This window comes from Symphalangus syndactylus, chromosome 18 (assembly GCF_028878055.3).
Source record: "Symphalangus syndactylus isolate Jambi chromosome 18, NHGRI_mSymSyn1-v2.1_pri, whole genome shotgun sequence".
Classification (NCBI taxonomy): Eukaryota; Metazoa; Chordata; class Mammalia; order Primates; family Hylobatidae; genus Symphalangus; species Symphalangus syndactylus.
This window is the reverse complement of record NC_072440.2, coordinates 91,978,138-91,997,390: the sequence shown is the minus strand read 5'-3', so window position 1 is coordinate 91,997,390 and position 19,253 is coordinate 91,978,138. Positions and strand designations below refer to the sequence as shown.

General features: G+C 37.5%; 1 protein-coding gene and 1 pseudogene across 31 annotated transcripts in view; both read right to left on the bottom strand.

The window, feature by feature from the left end:
• The window catches only part of PUM2 (pumilio RNA binding family member 2), a 104,891-nt gene that overhangs the window by 33,810 nt on the left and 51,828 nt on the right, over positions 1 to 19,253 (bottom strand). For 22 of the 31 annotated variants that reach the window (XM_063622778.1, XM_055254286.2, XM_063622773.1 and 19 more), the window contains 5 exons: positions 16,888 to 17,013; positions 13,757 to 13,899; positions 10,053 to 10,191; positions 2,814 to 2,957; positions 2,415 to 2,702 (listed from right to left, as the gene is read on the bottom strand). In XM_063622778.1, coding sequence (XP_063478848.1) covers positions 2,415 to 2,702; positions 2,814 to 2,957; positions 10,053 to 10,191; positions 13,757 to 13,899; positions 16,888 to 17,013 — 840 coding nt within the window. Of the gene's footprint in view, positions 1 to 2,414; positions 2,727 to 2,813; positions 2,958 to 10,052; positions 10,192 to 13,756; positions 13,900 to 16,887; positions 17,014 to 19,253 lie in introns of all 31 variants that reach the window. The other 9 variants (XM_063622791.1, XM_063622780.1, XM_063622782.1 and 6 more) reach the window with 3 other exon arrangements.
• LOC129468562 (retinitis pigmentosa 9 protein-like) lies at positions 10,469 to 13,750 on the bottom strand (annotated as a pseudogene).

Genomic DNA, 19,253 nt, shown 5'->3' with positions numbered 1-19,253 from the left:
ACAGCTCTAATAAGAGCAGCATTATTCCCCTGACAAATAATCCAAGAAACCAGTTTTGACACATGCAATATTTTCCTCCAAAAAGGAAAAGTCAAGCCAAACATTTAAAAATAATTCAGAAATAACCTTAAATATAAAGAAGCTGGCTCTTTAAGTTTCACTATATGCCTAAATTATCTCCAACAGTATGACTATGAGATATGAAACAAAATGTACCTAAAATATCTAAGAGGGTAGACAGACTGCTAATCATTCATCGACTGTGAAAAAAAAGGCTACATTATAAACTTTCAATTGTAACAACACTTTAAAAAATAACAGGTCATAGAAAAGATGATTTAAATTATATGTTGCGATGTTTAGTCTTCTTGGCCAACTGTATCATAAAATGGGGTATTTAACACTGCTAAACATTAATAATTTCATCATAGAGGTAAGAGAATGACTGTGTATGTTACTTGTATATGTGTATACAGGCACACAACCGTATTATGTTTTAGAGCTCATGTAAGTATGTAATTGTAATTGCCATAACGTGAAAAGGCAGTGGGCAAACTTGTAAGAGTCCATATGTATAGCACTTGAATAAACTCCCACAAAATGCCCAAGAGGAGGGAGATGATGGACTCTTTACTGGCCTTCAAGGGTGGCAATCACTAATGCTCTCTAAAGTAAGGTAAAATGAAGCTCTTACAGATTGGAGTCAGAATTGAGTAAGCCATGCTTGTAAATAACGGAGGTGTGAAGGTTAGTTTTGGGGAAACAGGGCATCTGTAGTAAACAAAATGTTCATGTCAATCAATTCCTGCAAGGGGGAAAACAGCCTTAACTAAGAAACAAATGGAAATGAAAGAATTGAGTAGGGGCCTAGAAATCTGAACCAGACCATCAGTGACATACTACATGAGAAAGGAAACATGGGGTTTAATCAATGCTCTCTTTTTTTCTGAATTATTTAGGGCCTACAATTTATAATTTTAAAACTATTTCCACAGTTTGTTTTTTATGTTACTTGTTCTTCCAGTTTTCCTCAGAATATTTAGGATTCTTTGGAGAAAATGTCCCAATTCTGTTAGAAATAAGGAATGAGTCCTATGGGAGTGCGTGAGGTGAACAAAGAGATACACAACTCCAAAAGCAATGAAAAAACTCAAGTACAAAAATGAAAAGATTTAACAATCCCCATGTTCACTGGATTTTCCCTCAGAAATTCTTATGAGCAGTCTTCAGATAATTTTGAGTCAGTCAAATATGACATTCACTTATTGTACTTCATTACAATAAATGGAAAAAGGATTCTGCCATCTAAAAGTTTATGGCTGTTCTAGACCATCCTTCCTGTATATATGAATGATAAAAGTTCAGAAGACACTCCCTTAGAAAACTGGCAAGCATTGTTAATAATGCCTGGCATGTGTTAGTTCTGCCATTTTCCACACCAGAAAAGAATATAATTTGATGTGGTAAGAAAAGAAACGAGAAACAGTTACTAAGGACTGTAGCAAGTTATGTTATAGAAACAGAAAATCTCTTGAGGTCCAAATAGCCCTATCCTCATGAAGAAAAGGCTGCCAACTGCACCGACAGAACTGGGTCAGCTGTTTTTTCCCTAATGTTTCCTGAGTACTGTGGAAACCTCACAGAATACACCAAGTGTATCAACAAGAAGTCAACGTGGGCCTCTTCTGATTTCACTTAGTTCTTCCTTCACCACAGCATCCAGGAACCAGTTTGAGTGGGTCAATTATTTAGTGAAGCTATTTAAAATTTTGATTTGTTAAGTGTTATATAAAGCTAAGATACATGAATAGATACCCTTTTACGTAAATTTTTAGTGACAAAGGCTAACTTATTTAATCTAAAAGATAACCATACTGGTAGCTTCTTAGGGGATTCTGTGTAGAACATTTCATTATTTATACACACACATATATATTTTTTATATTAGGCCAAATTTAAAAACTGTAATAAACTACCAGCATTTAATAAGAATAAACCATCTAATAAGCACACAAAGATAACTGCTTTAAAATACCAAAAATTTAAGATGGCAAAATATTTGCCTCCACAAACATTAATATTATGTAGTGAATGAAGATGAGCTATTAGTGAATAATACATTGACCCAAATAAACCTTACTAAAACAAAAATTACAGTAATCAATTCCTAGAGCCAAGGAAAAAGGAAATGTATTATATATGAGTAAAGAACAGGCTACCTACAATGAGTTAAACATTGGTGAGTGTTGAAAAGATTTGCAGGATATTTTTTTTCCTACAAAATTAAACCAGTAGTCCAATACTTTATTCCTGTCCTTCCTATCCTACATGCTATTATTGCTTATTTTAATGTTAAACACACTCATATACCTCTTCCACTTAGCAGAGTACACTCATTGTAAAAACAGACTTACCTGATGAACCAAATCCACTGAGGGCTGAGCCTATAGCAGCACCCAAAGAGTTACCACTTCCAAAGCTAAGAGATGTACTTCCAGGTTGACCAGGTCCATGAGAAAATAAAGAACTACTCTGGGAGCTATTAGTCAAAGAACTGCTTCCATAAAATGAATTAGATTGCAGATTAGTGCTTGGCTGCTGTTGCTGCTGCTGCTGTGGTGGCTGAGTGCCAATTGGCCGAAACAGACCATTTGTGCTGCCTGTAAGGCTACTTGCAGTTCCTCCAGCTGCTGCTGCTGCTGCTGTAAAATAAATTTCAGATACTTCTTTAAACCACCCAGAAAATTCTGTATTTTAAAAATGATATCTCAACACCAGAAAAATATTATCCTAAAAATGTCAGTTACACTTACCAGCTTGTGCTGCTGCTGAACTAATTAAAACAGGTGTTGGAGCCATTAACCGAACTGGAGCTCCAAGGCCAGTCCTTGCTCCAGGGCCAACCACTAAGGCACCAGTCTGATCATAATAGGCAGTTGGAGCTAGTACTTGATAGCCTAAATAAAATAAATGTTTACTAATGAAAGCACTTATTACAAAAACATGCATGTTTGTATTCCCCTGCATTTGTATTTTTTCAACTAGAAAACACAGCCATTTGTACTATACTATAAAATCCTTAGTTAATATATGCAAAACAACACATTTGACAAGGTCTTACTAAATATATGAAAAAGTAATAGACTGTCATTAAACATTTTTTCTCTAAATTTTATGCAGGGGACACAAAATGAAGAGGTATTTTCCTTAATATAGAAACTACAGGCTATGAAGGAAGGGCTGATATTAGAAAAAAATCACCATTTACTCCTTCGAAGAGGAAGGATTAAAAAAACTGGGAGTAGCAAGGTAGAATACTGTATGAAATGTTTACTATGCAATTTCATTGAAGTTCAAAACCAAGTGCCTCATTACCAGCATTCCCTTAGATTTTCATTTGTAACCATCTCTTTAAAAACTTAAGCCAAACATTCTATTTTGAAGATTCTCAAGCTAGAGTTTAACTAAAAATCACACAGGCTTTAGTTTTATTGCAGCCTTAAGCACAAGATAGGTAATCTTCACAACTAGTGGAGAATAAAGTTAACTTCTTAGCAGCCTTTCTCAATGGAGATTCCCTGTTGAACCAAAAACACAGAAAATGATTTAAGTATTTTGTTAATTCTCCTAGGGATGGTATATAACAAGCATCACTCTGGAATCATAGGAGAGAAGTTAACTATATACACTGTGGATACTTTAGAGCAGTAATAAGGCTTTATTCTTTTCTGGAACTCAGTTTAGAAAGGCTGCCTTATAAAGCGACAAAAACTGAGGCCCAATAACCTTACAACTATCAGCAAAAAAATGTATTGGCAACTTTTTTTTCCCCTTAAAGAGTGCTGTCTTGCTCTGTTGTCTAGGCTGGAGCACAGTGGCATAATCATAGCTCACTGCTGCCTCAAACTCCTGGGCTTACATGATCCTCCCGCCTCAGCATCCTAAGTGGCTGGAACTACAGGTACATGCCACCAGGTCTGGATAATTTCTTTTTATTTTCTACAGAAATAGGGCCTCACTACGTTGCCTAGCCTAGTCTTTAACTCCTGGGCCAGCGATCCTCCCGCCTCAGTCTCCCAACTGTGTCTGGCCCTTTAAGAAGTTTTTAAAAACACAGACTATATTGAAATATATTCCAATATCAATTTTTAAGTCTTATTTTGTTAATATTATGCAGAAGTGAGAGTTACAGTAAAATTAGTGATAATGCAGCATGAACATTTTATTGCCTTTAAACACAGCAGGCTAAATTCAGCTGAAATATAATCAACAGTGCTCAGATAAACACTTCACCTGTAAGACTGATACTTACACATGCATAGGTTGTTTTTAGTAAATACAGTAATTCTGATCAAAAATAAGCATTAGCACGCTGCTAATAAAACATCCACGTTACTAGTAAATTTCAAGCTGTACATACCAGTCAACAGTCTTAACTGGTATGTGTGGTCTAGTCCTAAATTCAAGGCACACAGAAAATATTATTGTTCAAAAACATTGTCATTTACTTACATCTGAATTTGAATTAAAAATAAAAGTAAATCCATTTGGACATTTGGCTATAAACACTCTACTGACAAATCAAACAGCACTTAACTGCTCCTTAACTAAATTTTGCATATATAATTCCCAGAGAGGAAATAACCCACAGTCAACTCATCTCTGAAGGCCTGTTCATTTACCTTCTAAATCTTTCTCAAATCCATCCATTCTCTTGATGGCTACTTTCCCGTCCAACCAGATTATATGGTCTGCCCTTGCTCTTTTGTCCCATGTCTATAACACATTTTCCACAGAGACTGTGGTCTGAGATTGATATTAAAAGATATCAATCCACACTCTTGCTCCAAACCTTCCAAAGGGTTTGAAATGAAAAGCAAAGCTCTGAATACGGCCCACAACATGATCTGGTTGGTTCCTGGCTGTCTTTCTAGTTTTACCTGGTACTCATGTACCTTTTTTGTATTGGAAAAATGGGGGTTCAAACTCCTCAGAGGCACCACGCTTCCCCTTAGCACAGGAGTTTGGTGCATTCTGTTCCTTTGTCACAGAATGATATTTTTCCCACTCTCATTCTGTACTTAGCTTAATTTTTCATGAATTCATCCATTTGACAAATATTTATCAAGTGGCTACCACATGCCAGGCACTATTCTAGGTAGTGGGATAAAGCAGGGAAAAATAAGGAAAAATATCCTTAAAGAAGATTATTTTCTGCTTCAAGTGAGATGAAAAATAAGTAAAAAGGTATGTTAGACAGTTTTACATATTAAAAGGAGAGAAAAATCAGACAGGAAAGTGGATAGAAGTTATTGGGCAGTGACAATAGTGTTAATAATTCAAAGCTGAGAGTCATGAAGGATCTCCACAACAAGATGACATATGAGGAAAAATCTAAAGAAACTGAGAGAACTAATCAAGCAGATATCTGTAGGAAGACATCTACAAATAGAAGACACAGAAAGCAAGCCAGTATGACTGAAAGAGAGACGGAGCAAAGAGTAAGACAGGCAACAAGGGGCCAGATCCTTACAGGTCACTGTTAATAACTTGAACTTTTACTCTGACTTCAGGTAGGAAACCATTAGAGTTTTGAGGAGAGGAGTGAATTACTTTGACTTTTCTTACACTCAAGTTACTGTGTAGAGAGAGGACTCCATAGGGGAGAAAAGAGGGACAAGAAGATGTGAGAACCCAGATGGAAAGCTAATCCAGAGGAGACATAATGAGGACCAAGTCAAAATAGAAGTGACAGTAGAAAGGTAGTTGAATTCGGAGAACCCTCGAGATACGCTGAGATTAGACGTGAGATGTGAAGAAAAAAGGAGTCAAGGATTCCCCTTATTTTTTGGCCTAAGAATTATAAGAACAGAATTTCTATTTATGATAAAGATGGACATCATAATTTATCTAGTCTACATTTTCTAACTTACTAACATGAGATTGTTCCTAATAACTAGATTGTATAATCTTCCTGTTATTGGTTATTTATGCCTTCTCTGTTTTGATGTCTCTGAGGTTATCAACTTTATTGTCTTTTCAAAGAGGTGGTCAACTTCACTGTCTTTCCAAAGTAATTTCCGGGATAATTATTTTGTTTATTCTCTATTTCATTCATATCAGCTCCTATTTTTATTATTTGCTTCCTTCTACATTCTTTGGTTTTATTCTCTCTCTAATTTTTTTTAGAATTTCTGGATAAATGCTTACCTCATTCATTTCCACCCTAATTTTCTAATGTAATCATTAAAACCTATATATTCTCTATGTTCTGTTTTTGTTCTAATCCACAAGTTTAAATATGTAGCATTTTCACTGTAATTCCGTTCAAAAGTTGCTAATTTCCATTCTTTTTGTCTATGGCCATACAACCCTGATCGTGCCTGATCTCATCTGAATTATCTTTTTGCTACTGAGAAAGTCTGTGACTGGTTAGATGAATGTATGAAGAGTGGGAAAAGGAAAAAAAAGATGTAGGGAAGAATGATATAGAAAGACAAGACATGGGGAATTGAAAAACAAAAACAAAAAAAACATGGTCCTCATACTCAAGAATTATGCAATCTAGCAGAGGAGGAAACACACCCCTTCTTAATTCTAAAATGCCATTTACTTTAACATATGACATAGATCTAACAACTTCCCTTCAGAGAAACAAAACTCTCTAAGACATTTCCCATCTAAGACCACATTAAAATAAGAGTTGTAGAATGGTGAAAATAAACCACAAATAGCTAAATGAAATGCAAGGCATACAGAAGTACTAAAAAAAGGTGCGAGTAATATACCAAAGAGAGCAGACAAGGGAGTAATTATTAATGAATGAGCACTGGGAAAGATTGAGGAAAGCTTCATGAAAGGGACCATATTAAAAGATGAGAAGGATAGTTAATCACAAAATGTTTATGGGCTGAAATTTTAAAAAGCAAGAGCTATATATACCAATTTTGTTTAAAATTTATAAAGGGGTATTTTAAGCTAGAAAAAAAAAAGAACATGAGCTAGGACTAGAGGCATAGAAGTGCATGGTATGTTTGGGTAACAGTATATGGTCTAGTGCATTAAAGCACAGGACTATGAAGGAAGTTGAGAGATTTGGTAGGCCTATAATCTCAGCACTTTGGGAGGCCAAGGCAGGAAAATTGCTTGAAGCCAGGAGTTCAAGACCAGTCTGGCAACATAGACACTGTCTCTATAAAAATAAAAATGACCATGAGACAGACTGGTAGAGAATTGGCAAGTTATTGGATGTGGAGGCACAGAAGAAAACCAATAGTTGAAGATAACTTTGAAGTTGAAGCTAAGAGTTTCTAGTTCTAGAGAATAGTAAAGTGAAACAAGGTAAACAGTAGACAGGAAAATTTGGAAATGTGAGTTCATTTTCTGACATTTTCAATTTGAGGAGTGCCTGCAACAAAAACGTAGAAATGTCTGGTATAAGGACAGACATGTATTAGGTGTTCAGAAAAGAATCCAAGATGCAGATGTAAATTCACAGGGATAATAGTTGAAAGGACTAATGCAAATATACTCTCCTGAGGAATAAGTCTAAACTATCTCCACTTTTCCTATCTGAAACGAAAATTCAAAAAGCAAAATAACAATAGCTATGTGGTAGAAATACAGCAAATCTGACTCTAAAGAAGGTAGCCATTAAGCCAGACTGTCTTTTATATTTAAGGATATACATAGAGGAAGCAGAGACTGATAAAAAAGCAATGAGAGGTGAAAAGGCTATGAGTGAAATACCACTCAACAGAAAGGAGTTACAAAGAGTTGGACACAGTCAACAGGGTGAACTGCAACAAACTGAGCATAAAAAAAGATAACAGAGGAAATTATACTTTGTAACTGTCACCGAGTTGTATTAGAGATACTACAAAGGAATTATGGAGGCAGAATTTAAAAGAGTTATGGGACAGAGTATAAATTTTGACAAATAGTCCACGAGGGAAGCAGAGCAGAGATAAAGCTTTTTAGGATGAACAGGCAGACTAGCACAGTGGGGTTGAAAGGAAGGATTGGGAAAGGGAAAGACTAAAGATTCAAGACGGAAAAACAACGGCACACAGGATATAAAGCAGAAGAGTTAAGAATAGAACAGTAACTAGGGATCTGATAAAGTACTGAAGCTAGAAAGAAGAGTTAAAGTATGAGCCCTGATGGAACATCGATTTTCTCAAGTGAGCCCCTTTTAGTATACACATTAGCTTTATAACTATGTAACTATTTGGATATGGAAAATGAGAATTATTTCATCATCACAGTCTTGGCAGAATGAAGTACAGAAGGCATCAAATAAAGTTTTAGTGTGATGGGATCATGTGAACAGCCCAAAAGTCACTGAAACACACAAATACAAATCCTAGTAAGGCCCTTCTTATAAGAGTGGTTTTTACGTTTGTATTTCTAAAAAGGCTAAAAAGTTGTGGCTCAAAAGACTAAGTAATCCACTTTAAGACATGTTGTGGCTGGGCGTGGTGGCTCACACCTGTAATCCCAGCACTTTGGGAGGCCAAGGTGGGTGGTTCATGAGGTGAGGAGTTCAAGACCAGCTGGCCAATATGGTGAAGCCCCGTCTCTACTAAAAATACAAAAGAAAAAAAAAAAAGTTGGGCGTGGTGGCACATGCCTAAGAAATGAGTAATAGGGCCAGCATCAAGAGCCTAGGAGGATCAATGAGTTACAGGACACAGCAAACACATGCAGGCCAGAGGCACTCTCTTAATTCCAGGTTCCAGAGAGAAACTAGTTAAGCAGGAAAAACTGCTGTACTCCATAACTCCTCTCCCCATTCTACATATAGCTAAAACTTAAGAACCCAAAATAGTCTTAGTGGCCCTCAGAAACTCCCAGCTCACTTCTTTTCAGCCCAACGTCCATGTGCCTAAAACAACTTCAGCTTCACAGTCCATTTCTCAAAAGTCTGCTTTTGCCAAGGTCTCTAATCCACCATGACTCCATGACAGCAGAGTCCAGGAAGCAAAAATGTATGGCTGGGGCATAAAAAATAAAATAATGAGAATGCCACCCACTCTACTATCAATTCTACCTCAGGGACAGCAGGATGAAAATCTCTTTATCCCGCGAGCCAGACAAGATGATAAATTCAGATCTTAAAATTCCAGAGAGAACGAATAAATGTAATTGAAATAGAAATCCTTCAAACAAACCAAAGTATTTACAAATACTTAATATATAAAAGAAACCCTCAATCATGCAAGTCATTATTTTTTCCAATACACTGAACACATTTCCTAAATGATCTGAATAGAAAAGTAAACTGCATTATGATTAAATGGAAATTGGAACTCAAATATCATTAGTAAGTAACCCATATAGGGACAACCACTGATATACCAAAAGTGAAAAAAAGCATACTTAAATCTTCAGAAGAGAATGGCAAGTTATGCCTTATCTACTGATATTCAAATATAGCTTTAAAGTTTAAAAACCCTTCTTCCTCCATTATTATTAGTGATCATTTCACAAAAAAGTACTTTGTTGCCCTTTCCCAAAAGTTGTACAGTAGCAATGGGTAGAAATTTTACACTGTAATTTTTTATACTAGGCTTTCAAAGACCCATTATCGACACTGTTGCTATTAAGTTATAAATAATAGTTTTAAACACTATAAATGGGCTAAACAAGATTAAACAGGGTTCAAAGTAAGAAACATTAGCTGTAAACTCTTCTGGTATTAACTAAACGACTATTCTTATAAAGCAGGAGTGGCAAATAGGTTCTGTCTTGCATACCAACTCTCAACAACTGTTTTACTTCTTGAAGCAACATATTAAAAATTCTGGGTTAGGTTTAGACAGATGCTATAAAAAATGGCTGTGTTGAGAATTCTGATACATATTTACCATTCCTATCATTGAGTCTCACAATCAATACTGATTTCAATTATTAGCATCTGAGTTCTAAATATTTCGTTACAAGGTAGGCAAGATTTTAAATACAGTTTGATTTTTTTCACTCTTCAGTGTGAGTACCTACACTTAACATTTTAAATCTATTCAAATTTCCACAAATGACCAATTGTATACCTGGCATGCCAGTAGCAAGACCCTGACCAAAAGCCAATGTTGGATTTGCTGCTGCAGCTGCCGCAAGTGATTCTGCTTGCTGCCCTTGCTGACCCTGATTGGGAGTAAGAGGACGCTGACCTGCTCCAGCACGGAGAACCTACAAAGGTAAAACGATTTTCTTAAAATCAATATAAAATAGATAAGTAAATTTATCTTGGACAGCTGTGTATTTATTACAAACAGCCTTTGGATATTCTTTAAACATTTACATGCAAGGAAATGTAGACTTAGCATGAAAAATCGCAAAATACATTAACATCAAAAACACAATCACTAGCTCTTAACAGCTAGAACAATCTATAAAGCAACATGGAGGTTACAGAAAATCTTTGGTTAAAAACTATTTCTAATATTTGTGCTCTTTAACAAGGTAGTTTTTTTAAAAAAATAAATAATGAGCTTTTATTATTCTCAACAACAGAGAAGACTCCAGCCTGACATCCACTGGAACTGAGTCCACTCTGTGGAAGGCACAAGCTGTGGCAGGGCCTGGAAGACATGCCTCAGAGATTCCCTCAGTCCTGCCACCTTGTGGAAGATATTTCAAAAGAATGAATGGTAAACTCATGTGACCAGCAGGGAGGACAATATCGAAGAAACTTTCCTGCCTAAAATCAGCCACTGTCCAGAGCTAGTACATGGAAGGAGATACTTCTCCTGGGGTCACATCTTCACTGGAAGGCAGGTGGGAGCTCACTGCTGTGACCCACATATCCTCCTCTCTCAGCATCTCTATTCTGGTACTTTATCCAACTGCATATTACTCTGTTCCTTGGCTACAGTGTTTAATTCTTGAGAAGAGAATGTTGAACAAGTCAAGTCCTTGTCACCCTTAGTCAGAACTCTCATTTGACTTGGAAGATTTGTGCTTCCATTTTTTCTTCTTTTTCTTTTCTTTCTTCCTTTTCTTTCCTCTTCTTTTTCTTGTGTTTCTCTTTACTTCAGAGGAACTGGAGCTGCTCCCATCTTCATCCAAGGTAGAATCCTCCAGTAACTGTTTTAACTGCTGTATCCTTACATCCTTTTCATGTCTTTTATTGCCTCACAGGCTGCCATACATGGGATCTTCATGTGCTACTCTGAACTGCTCTTTCGGTTGCCTTTGATAAAGAAAGGGCATTCTTTGTCGCCCGTTTGGTGACCATACCATTTGCAATGCCAACCCAAGCATCCTTTAATCTTGTTGCTTTAGGAATGAATTTTCCATCACCAAGAAATTATGAAGCAATCCAATGAAAAGTAACTGCTTAACTTTGACTTCTTTCCCCAGTGACATCCAAAGTCCTTTAGTTGGTGTGTGAGCCAGAAATTCGCTGGCATGTTCATTGCCTGGTACATCTGGTATGCAGTCTTCTGGCTTAGTGTCATCTTCCTTGATAAGCCCAGGAGGAGGTTTTTTCATAAAAGGACTTCAGGTGCATGAGCTGCGTCATGACGCTTTTGCTCCCGATGCCACTGCCCTGCAACCTGCCCGGGAGGTGGCCAAAACCCTGGGCTCGGCTACTTGATCCCCGCCTCCCCGTGGCTGGCCCCACATCAGTGCATGGAGCCCCAGAGCTTAGTGCTGTAAGACTCGTTGCTGACACCTGGTTTTTTTTTTTTTTTTTTTTTTTTTTTAAGATTTGTTTGGGAGTAGGAGGAATGGCAAAATCTTAAGACTTAAAAATTAGATTTTTTTCTGAGACGAAGTCTCGCTCTGTCACACAGGCTGGAGTGCAATGGCATGATCTCAGCTCACTGCAACCTCTACCTCCTGGATTCAAGTGATTCTCCCACCTCAGCCTCCCCAGTAGCTAGGACAACAGGCGCACGCCACCATGCCTGGCTAAGTTTTTGTATTTTTAGTAGAGACAGGGTTTCACCATTTTGGCCAGGCTGGTCTCGAACTCCTGACCTCAAGTGATCCACTGCACCCGGTCTAAAATTAGATTTTATTAAAATTATTTTCTAGGCTGGGCGCAGTGGCTCACACCTGTAATCCCAGCACTTTGGGAGGCCAAGGCAGGTGGATCACCTGAGGTCAGGAGTTCAAGACCAGCCTGACCAACATGGAGAAACCCTGTTCTCTACTAAAAATACAAAATTAGCTGGGCATGATGGCATGTGCCTGTAATCCCAGCTACTTGGGAGGCTGAGGCAAGAGAACTGCTGCCGGGAGGCAGAGGTTGTGAGCTGAGATCACTCCACTGCACTCCAGCTGGGCAACAAGAGCCAAACTCCGTCTCAAAAAACAAACAAACAAAAAAACCCACTAAGACCGAAAAAGGAAATACGGAAAGATTTGGCAAATAAATTAAGAATTTGTTACGACACTGATGCAGACCAAATCAAGTTTTCAGGATTCAGAAGCCTTAATAAGAGTAAAAGCTGCTTTTAAACATAGCATTTTAAAAAGAACACAAGATTATATATCAAAACAAGGTGAAAACTTAGTCTGGTCAAGGTTTACTATTCTGCAATACATGGCTGTTGTAGCAATCATACACAAGCATGATAAACTTAATCATTAATTTTAAACAACTCAGGACAAGTGGGAGTCATAAGTCCTTCTCTGTTAAGTAAGCATCAAACACAGGTGTGTATATTTTAAGCTAATGTGACATTACGTTTGTCCAAAGATACAGATTAAAAAATAATTTATTAAACAATGAAGTGATATGATGTCAAAGGACTGAGCTAAAAACAGCTTCAACAGAGCATCTATTTAGAATCAAAGTATATTAGCCGAGTGCAGTGGCTCACGCCTATAATCCCAGCACTTTGAGAGGTCCAGGTGGCTGGATTACTTGAGGCCAGGAGTTCGAGACCAGCCTGGCCAACATGGTGAAACCCTGTCTCTAATAAAAATAGAAAACATTAGCTGGGTGTGGTGGTGCACACCTGTAATCCCAGCTGCTTCGGAGACTGAGGTATGAGAGTCGCTTGAACCTGGGGTGGAGGTTGCAGTGAGCCAAGATCGTGCCACTACACTCCGGCCTAGGTGACAGAGTAAGACTGCTCAAAAATAAATAAATAAATAAAATAAAATAAAATATATTAAAGGAAATTCAGAATGAAGTTTAACTGCCAAGCAAGCAGTACCATGGTGCTTCTTCAGTATAAATACAATGAATGTGACAGCCAGAATTCTGATATTATAGTGCTTTTAGATTTATGAAGTTAGTTCTTTTGAAAAAGGGTGAAATTTTAAAGATATAAACATCTTTCTTTTTCCAGAAATTAAAGCTAACTAGTGAAAATATTTTATCATTTCTTGCTTAAAAATAAAAAATACCTACTAACCCCTTTTTACTGGTCAGAAACACATTAACATTTAAAATTGTAATTTAAATACCTGGAAAAATATGAAGGAATAATTATTTTGATAGGAACATTATTAACACACTAATAAGAAGTGATGAAAAGAAATTTAGAAACTGCTAGAGATTTCAAGATCACAAAATAACAGAAACACAGAAACTGAATGCAACCAAATCTTTTAAATTCATATAATACTGATTAGGAAAAAAAAAAAAAATCCCATGCATAAATACTTGTGTATCAACTATGCCAGGAGTCGTGTTACACAGTGAGGAAACATAAGTCGAAAAACACAAATCTTAAACATTAGGAGCTCAAAGAATTTCAAATACTTGGTATTACTTAATAGAAGGAAGGCCTACCTGTTGCTGTCCAGGCTGAGCTTGTGATGCTGCTTGCTGATTGGCTGTGTTATTTGCCGCAGCTGCAGCTTGCTGCTGAAATAAGTTGGCTGGATACACCCCCCACGGAACGCCATAATACTGAGGTGGAACAACTGCTGGACCTAAACCCCACACCCGACCCCCCCCAAAAAAAGTTACTAGATTTTACATAGACATGAGGTTAGTTACCTATCATTAGATTATAAAAGGGGACAGGAAGAAGACTTAGAGAAGAACATGTCTTTATAATAAAAGACAAAGTCTCGATGGGTGACAGCAATGGTCTTAAAGGGAAAAGATGAGAATCCAACCTCAAGGAATCCAACCTCAAGGCTACCAATAAACTGATAGGACACTTAACCATCTATTCAACATTTAATGAATGCCAATTTTTGGGTCTGACACTATGCAGATAATATATTCAGGGAACACAGATTCCATAAAACTAAGATTTTTTAAATGCTCAATTCATTGTTTCTCTCAGAAAATTTTGACTACTGATCTATAACACAAAACTGGGGAACATTCTGGTACCAAGCATGCTACAATGGTATTTGAGTTGAAAACCTTAAATTTTAAAATATTTTTCATATTTCACAGTCACAATTCTCACAGAACAATTGCAAATTATAAGAAAACAAATGAGACGTCAGTGTTCATGTGGTTAGGAAAATGAAACTGAGTCAAGACAAGAAAGCACTAGATAATATAAGCACAAAGAAAAATAGAAGGCAAACTAGGAAAATAAGAATAAATTGTTCCTGCTCCAGTCTACTTTATTCAAGATAATATTTGATTCCTGGAAAGTAAATAGTTTTATGCACAATAAGCTTCACCATTAAAGTAATGAATAAAATGTCATGATTCCTGACTTACATAACAAACATGTCCTAAAATGTTATCAGTGGAATTTTAGGACATCTTTATTTGTATTAATGTATTTTTAAAAGTCAAACTCTCGGTTTCATGTTGCATTCAAAGGGGAAAAAAGCCCAGTATATTTGACTGAATCACTAAAATAAAAAGCTTTTATTTCTACAGATAGCCAGGTAAGCTGAACCTGGAATGAGGACTATAAAGCACTGAATAGAGTTTACCAAAAAAAGGGTACATTGTAAAAATAAAACAATAAAAAGATACCTTGTAAAAATAGTAAAAAGGGTACACTGTAAAAATAAAACAATGAAAAGGATACATTGTAAAAATAAAATAAAAAGGACACATTGTAAAAATGAAAGGATACATTATAAAAAATATAAGTTTTGTAAACTCTATTCATAACATCTACCTAGAAACTCATCCAACCTAGCCAGGAGCCTGAATTTATTAATATTAACATGCTGAAATTATTATATTTTGGATATGTTGGGACAAATTAAAGAGTATTATTGAAATTAATTTTATTGCTTTTTACTTTTATAATGTGGCTACTACAAAATCTCAAACTACATTTTCTGGCTCACATTGTATTTCTACTGGACAATGCTGGTCCTAGAAAACCTAAGTCCAAAATACATAGAATGCTTATACACAAACTAAATGACCTCTTCAAGTTACTTCTATCCGACCCACAGTTTAGTGGTTCTCTGTATTATACCAACACTTTACATACTAACATCCAGTTAAATGGCACCAGAAAAGCTCACACCCTTATAGAATCCCATCCAAGTCCACACCAAAAGCTAATGACAGCTTAGTTTCATTGTGGTAGCTAAGATATCAAATATAAATCTGAAATTTCTTCCCCATTTTTTAAAACAAGATCTTGACTTTAAAAGTCAGTCTTGGCCGGGTGTGGTGGCTCACGCCTGTAATCCCAGCACTTTGGGAGGCCGAGGCGGGTGGATCACAAGGTCAGGAGATGGAGACCATCCAGGCTAACACAGTGAAACCCCGTCTCTATGAAAAATACAAAAAATTAGCCAGGTGTGGTGGTGCGCACCTGTAGTCCCAGCTACTAGGGAGGGTGAGGCAGGAGAATGGTGTGATCCCGGAAGGCGGAGCTTGCAGTGAGCCGAGATGGCGCCACTGCACTCCAGCCTGGGCAACAGAGCGAGACTCCGTCTCAAAAAAAAAAGTCAGTCTCCTAGGAAAAGACTGACTGTCAGAAGTGGGTTTCAAACTGATTAGTGACAATATTTTAGTCAAGATATCGCTCAAAGCCAAAAAAACAAACAAAAAAAGGTGACAGCCTCAAGTTTTGAAAGTCAGCCCATTAGCAGACTCATTCCAATAAACAAAATTCTAAGGCAGACATTAACCTATTCTTGCCTGTATAATCAATACAAACAATGCCTCAGACTAACAAATTTCCTGTCTTTGTAGCCACCTCAACCTAAAACAAACTCTTCCCAACAAACCCAACTAAGATCAGCAAATTGCTTTGTTCAAATAAGACTGTGCCTGATCCGCATACAACTTTTCCTTACTTATACAGACAATAAATACGGCCTTTTTGTTGTTGTTTTCATTTTTAGACAGTCTCACTCTGTCACCCAGGCCAGGCGCTTTGGCATCCCAAAGAGCTAGGATTACAGGTGTGAGCCACTGCACCTGGCCAGCTTTGGCTTTTATTTCAGATTCTGGGTGGTAGTCTCAGGCTGGGCGGTTTTTAGTAAGTTCTTTCCAACTTGATCCAAACTTTTTGTCCCCCAGCTTGTCTGTACATTTTAGCACTGCTCAAGAAATTTTAGATACATATTTTCTCAGAATTATTGTAACTGTTTATCTTACTCTATTCTATCCCTGACCTATGTATGCAGGCCACCTACCTCTATTTTCTGAGAAGTAATTTTACTTTGCATTGTCTCTGCGGGTAATGGGGTTTGTCATTAAAATGGAGATTCATGGTTGACAATAGATTTCTAAAACTATAAAGCTGAAATGTAAGCCAATTACGTATACGAGGAAAAGTTATTGCTTAAGCTTTTCCCTGTAGCATTACAGTTGAAAAATAGTACTAACTTCCTGGAAACTTTAGTTCATTCTGGATAATGTTTCAGTTTTTCTTAGGAATTTCAAATTGCCCAAATAGATAAAAATAAAGCTTACACCCAAAACTAAATACATTAAAAAGCAACCATAATAAAGAATAACAAATAGTACGTTACCTGCTAATGTAGCTGCTGCAGCCAATCCTGCTGCAGTATACGGATCGGTCCCTGGAGGAGCAGCACTAATAATGTATGGATTTGGCACAAATGCAGCTGGAGCAAGGCCTGCTGAGAATACACCAGCTATATTTTAAAAGGAGAGAAATAATAAACGACAATGTAAAGTATGATTTTTTTCATTAGATAAAAACATTTCTACTCTGCATCTGGTGTGGTGTGGGGGTGGGGAGGAAAGTGTGCATAATGGTTCAAATTTTTACTAAGTGACCTTGGGCATGTACCGCTAACTCTAAATTAGTTTTCATTTAGGAAACAGCTGTTTTGCAGAATTGCTGTGAGAATTAAATGTAATACCGATTAGACACAACTGTACTCTCTCTAAAGGTATGTTATAAAAAATAAAAATATAAACTCAAAAATAAATGACTGCACAGTATGTATTAGCACAAGACTGGCATAAAATAAATGTGACAGCCAGAACTGCTACTGGGAAATAGTAGCTTTTCACTCAATCTTATAAAGTCACATTATGAGCTAGGGATTCAGTGAGGCAGGAATATACAATTTGCCCTCACAAAGCACTCCCCCTGGTGAGAAAAACAGGTATATTAGCAAATAGAATATAGCATATTAAGTGCTCTGGGCATAGAGAGGAGGAACGTCTAATAAACTTTGGAAGGGGTGAGTAAAACGAATGAGGTATAGTGTAAGATAAAATAAAACTGGAGGTATAACCATCATGAAGACCAAGGAAGAGCTTCCTGGTTCATGCTAAGTAGTTTGGACTTTACCTTCCAGTCAATAAGGAAACAAGAAAGAGCTTAAAGGCCAGTTACACTCACTTCTGAGTGTAACATATGTCCATATGAATTTAGTAAAGGCTGAAAAAGACCTAAAAATATACATTTGCAGTACTTATTAAAGAGAAAAGAAACTCTCAAATGTTGAGGAATCACTGTATAGATCTTTCAACCATAGCTACTGGAAAAAATTACTTCACGAGACCCTGTCTCAAAAATAAATAAGAAATAATAGGCCGGGCGTGGTGGTTCATACTTGTAATCCCAGCACTTTGGGAGGCCGAGGCGGGCGGAACACCTGAGGTCAGGAGTTCAAGACCAGCCTGGCCAACATGGTGAAACCCTGTCTCTACTAAAAATACAAAAAAATTAGCTGGGAGTGGTGGCAGACGCTGGTAATCCCAGCTACTCAGGAGACTGAGGCTGGAGTGAGCCGAGATCGCGCCACTGCACTCCAGCCTGAGCAAGAGGGCGAGACTCCATCTCAAAATAATAATAATAACAATAATAATAATAAATAATGATAATAGTAATATTTTTGAAAAGCATTCAAAAGGAAAATATTATCTTACTAGGCCTTAAAATCAAAATTCAGGTTCCTGAAGGGTGGCACACCCAGGGAGGGCATGGAAGCTCTGCACCCCTTCCTCCATGCCTCACCCTACCCAGAAGCTCTGCACACCTGTATCCTTACAGCATCTTTCTTAATAAACCAGTAAAAGTAAGTGTTCTATGAGGCATTCCAGGAAATCAAACCCAAAGAGGGGCTTGTGGGAACTCCAACTGGAAGCCAGTCGGTCAGAAGTTCTGGAGGCCCAGACTTGCGACTAGTGTGTGTTGGGGGTGGAAAGCAGTCCTGGAGACTGAGGCCTCAACTTCTGGGATCTGACACTGTCTCTGGGTAGACAGTGTTGGAACTGAATTAGAGGACACCCAGCTGGTGTCTCCTGCTTGGTGTGTGGAGAAAACCGCCCAAACATTTGGTCACAGAAGTAGTCTGTGTTGTCATGTCATGAGAGTGAGGAAATACAAGGTTTTAGGCCAGGCATGGTGGCTCACCCTGTGATCCCAGGACTCTGGGAGGCCGATGTAGGCGGATCACTTGAGGCCAGGAGTTCAAGACCGGCCTGGCCAACACAGTGAAACCCCCTGTCTCTGCTAAAAATATAAAAATTAGCTGGGTGTGGTAGCACATGCCTGTAATCCCAGCTACTCGGGAGGCTGAGGCATGAGAATTGCTTGAACTCAGGAGGTGGAGGTTGCAGTGAGCCAGTATCACACCAGTGCAGTCCAGCCTGGGCAACAGAGTAAGACTCTGTCTCCTAAATAAATAACAACACGGTTTTAGAGAGTTTTCCCTATACACAATCATTTTTTACAGCCTATTTAATTTTAAAAAATACAAGCCTCAACACTGATTTCATGTCTAGGCACAACACAGCCATTTAAGAAATCTGCTTTTATCTATGAAAAGCATCAAACTTGGTAAATTATTTGAAGAGATTTATTCTGAGCCAAATATAAGGGCCATAGGTACATTTTAAAATTTTCTGGTTGACAAAT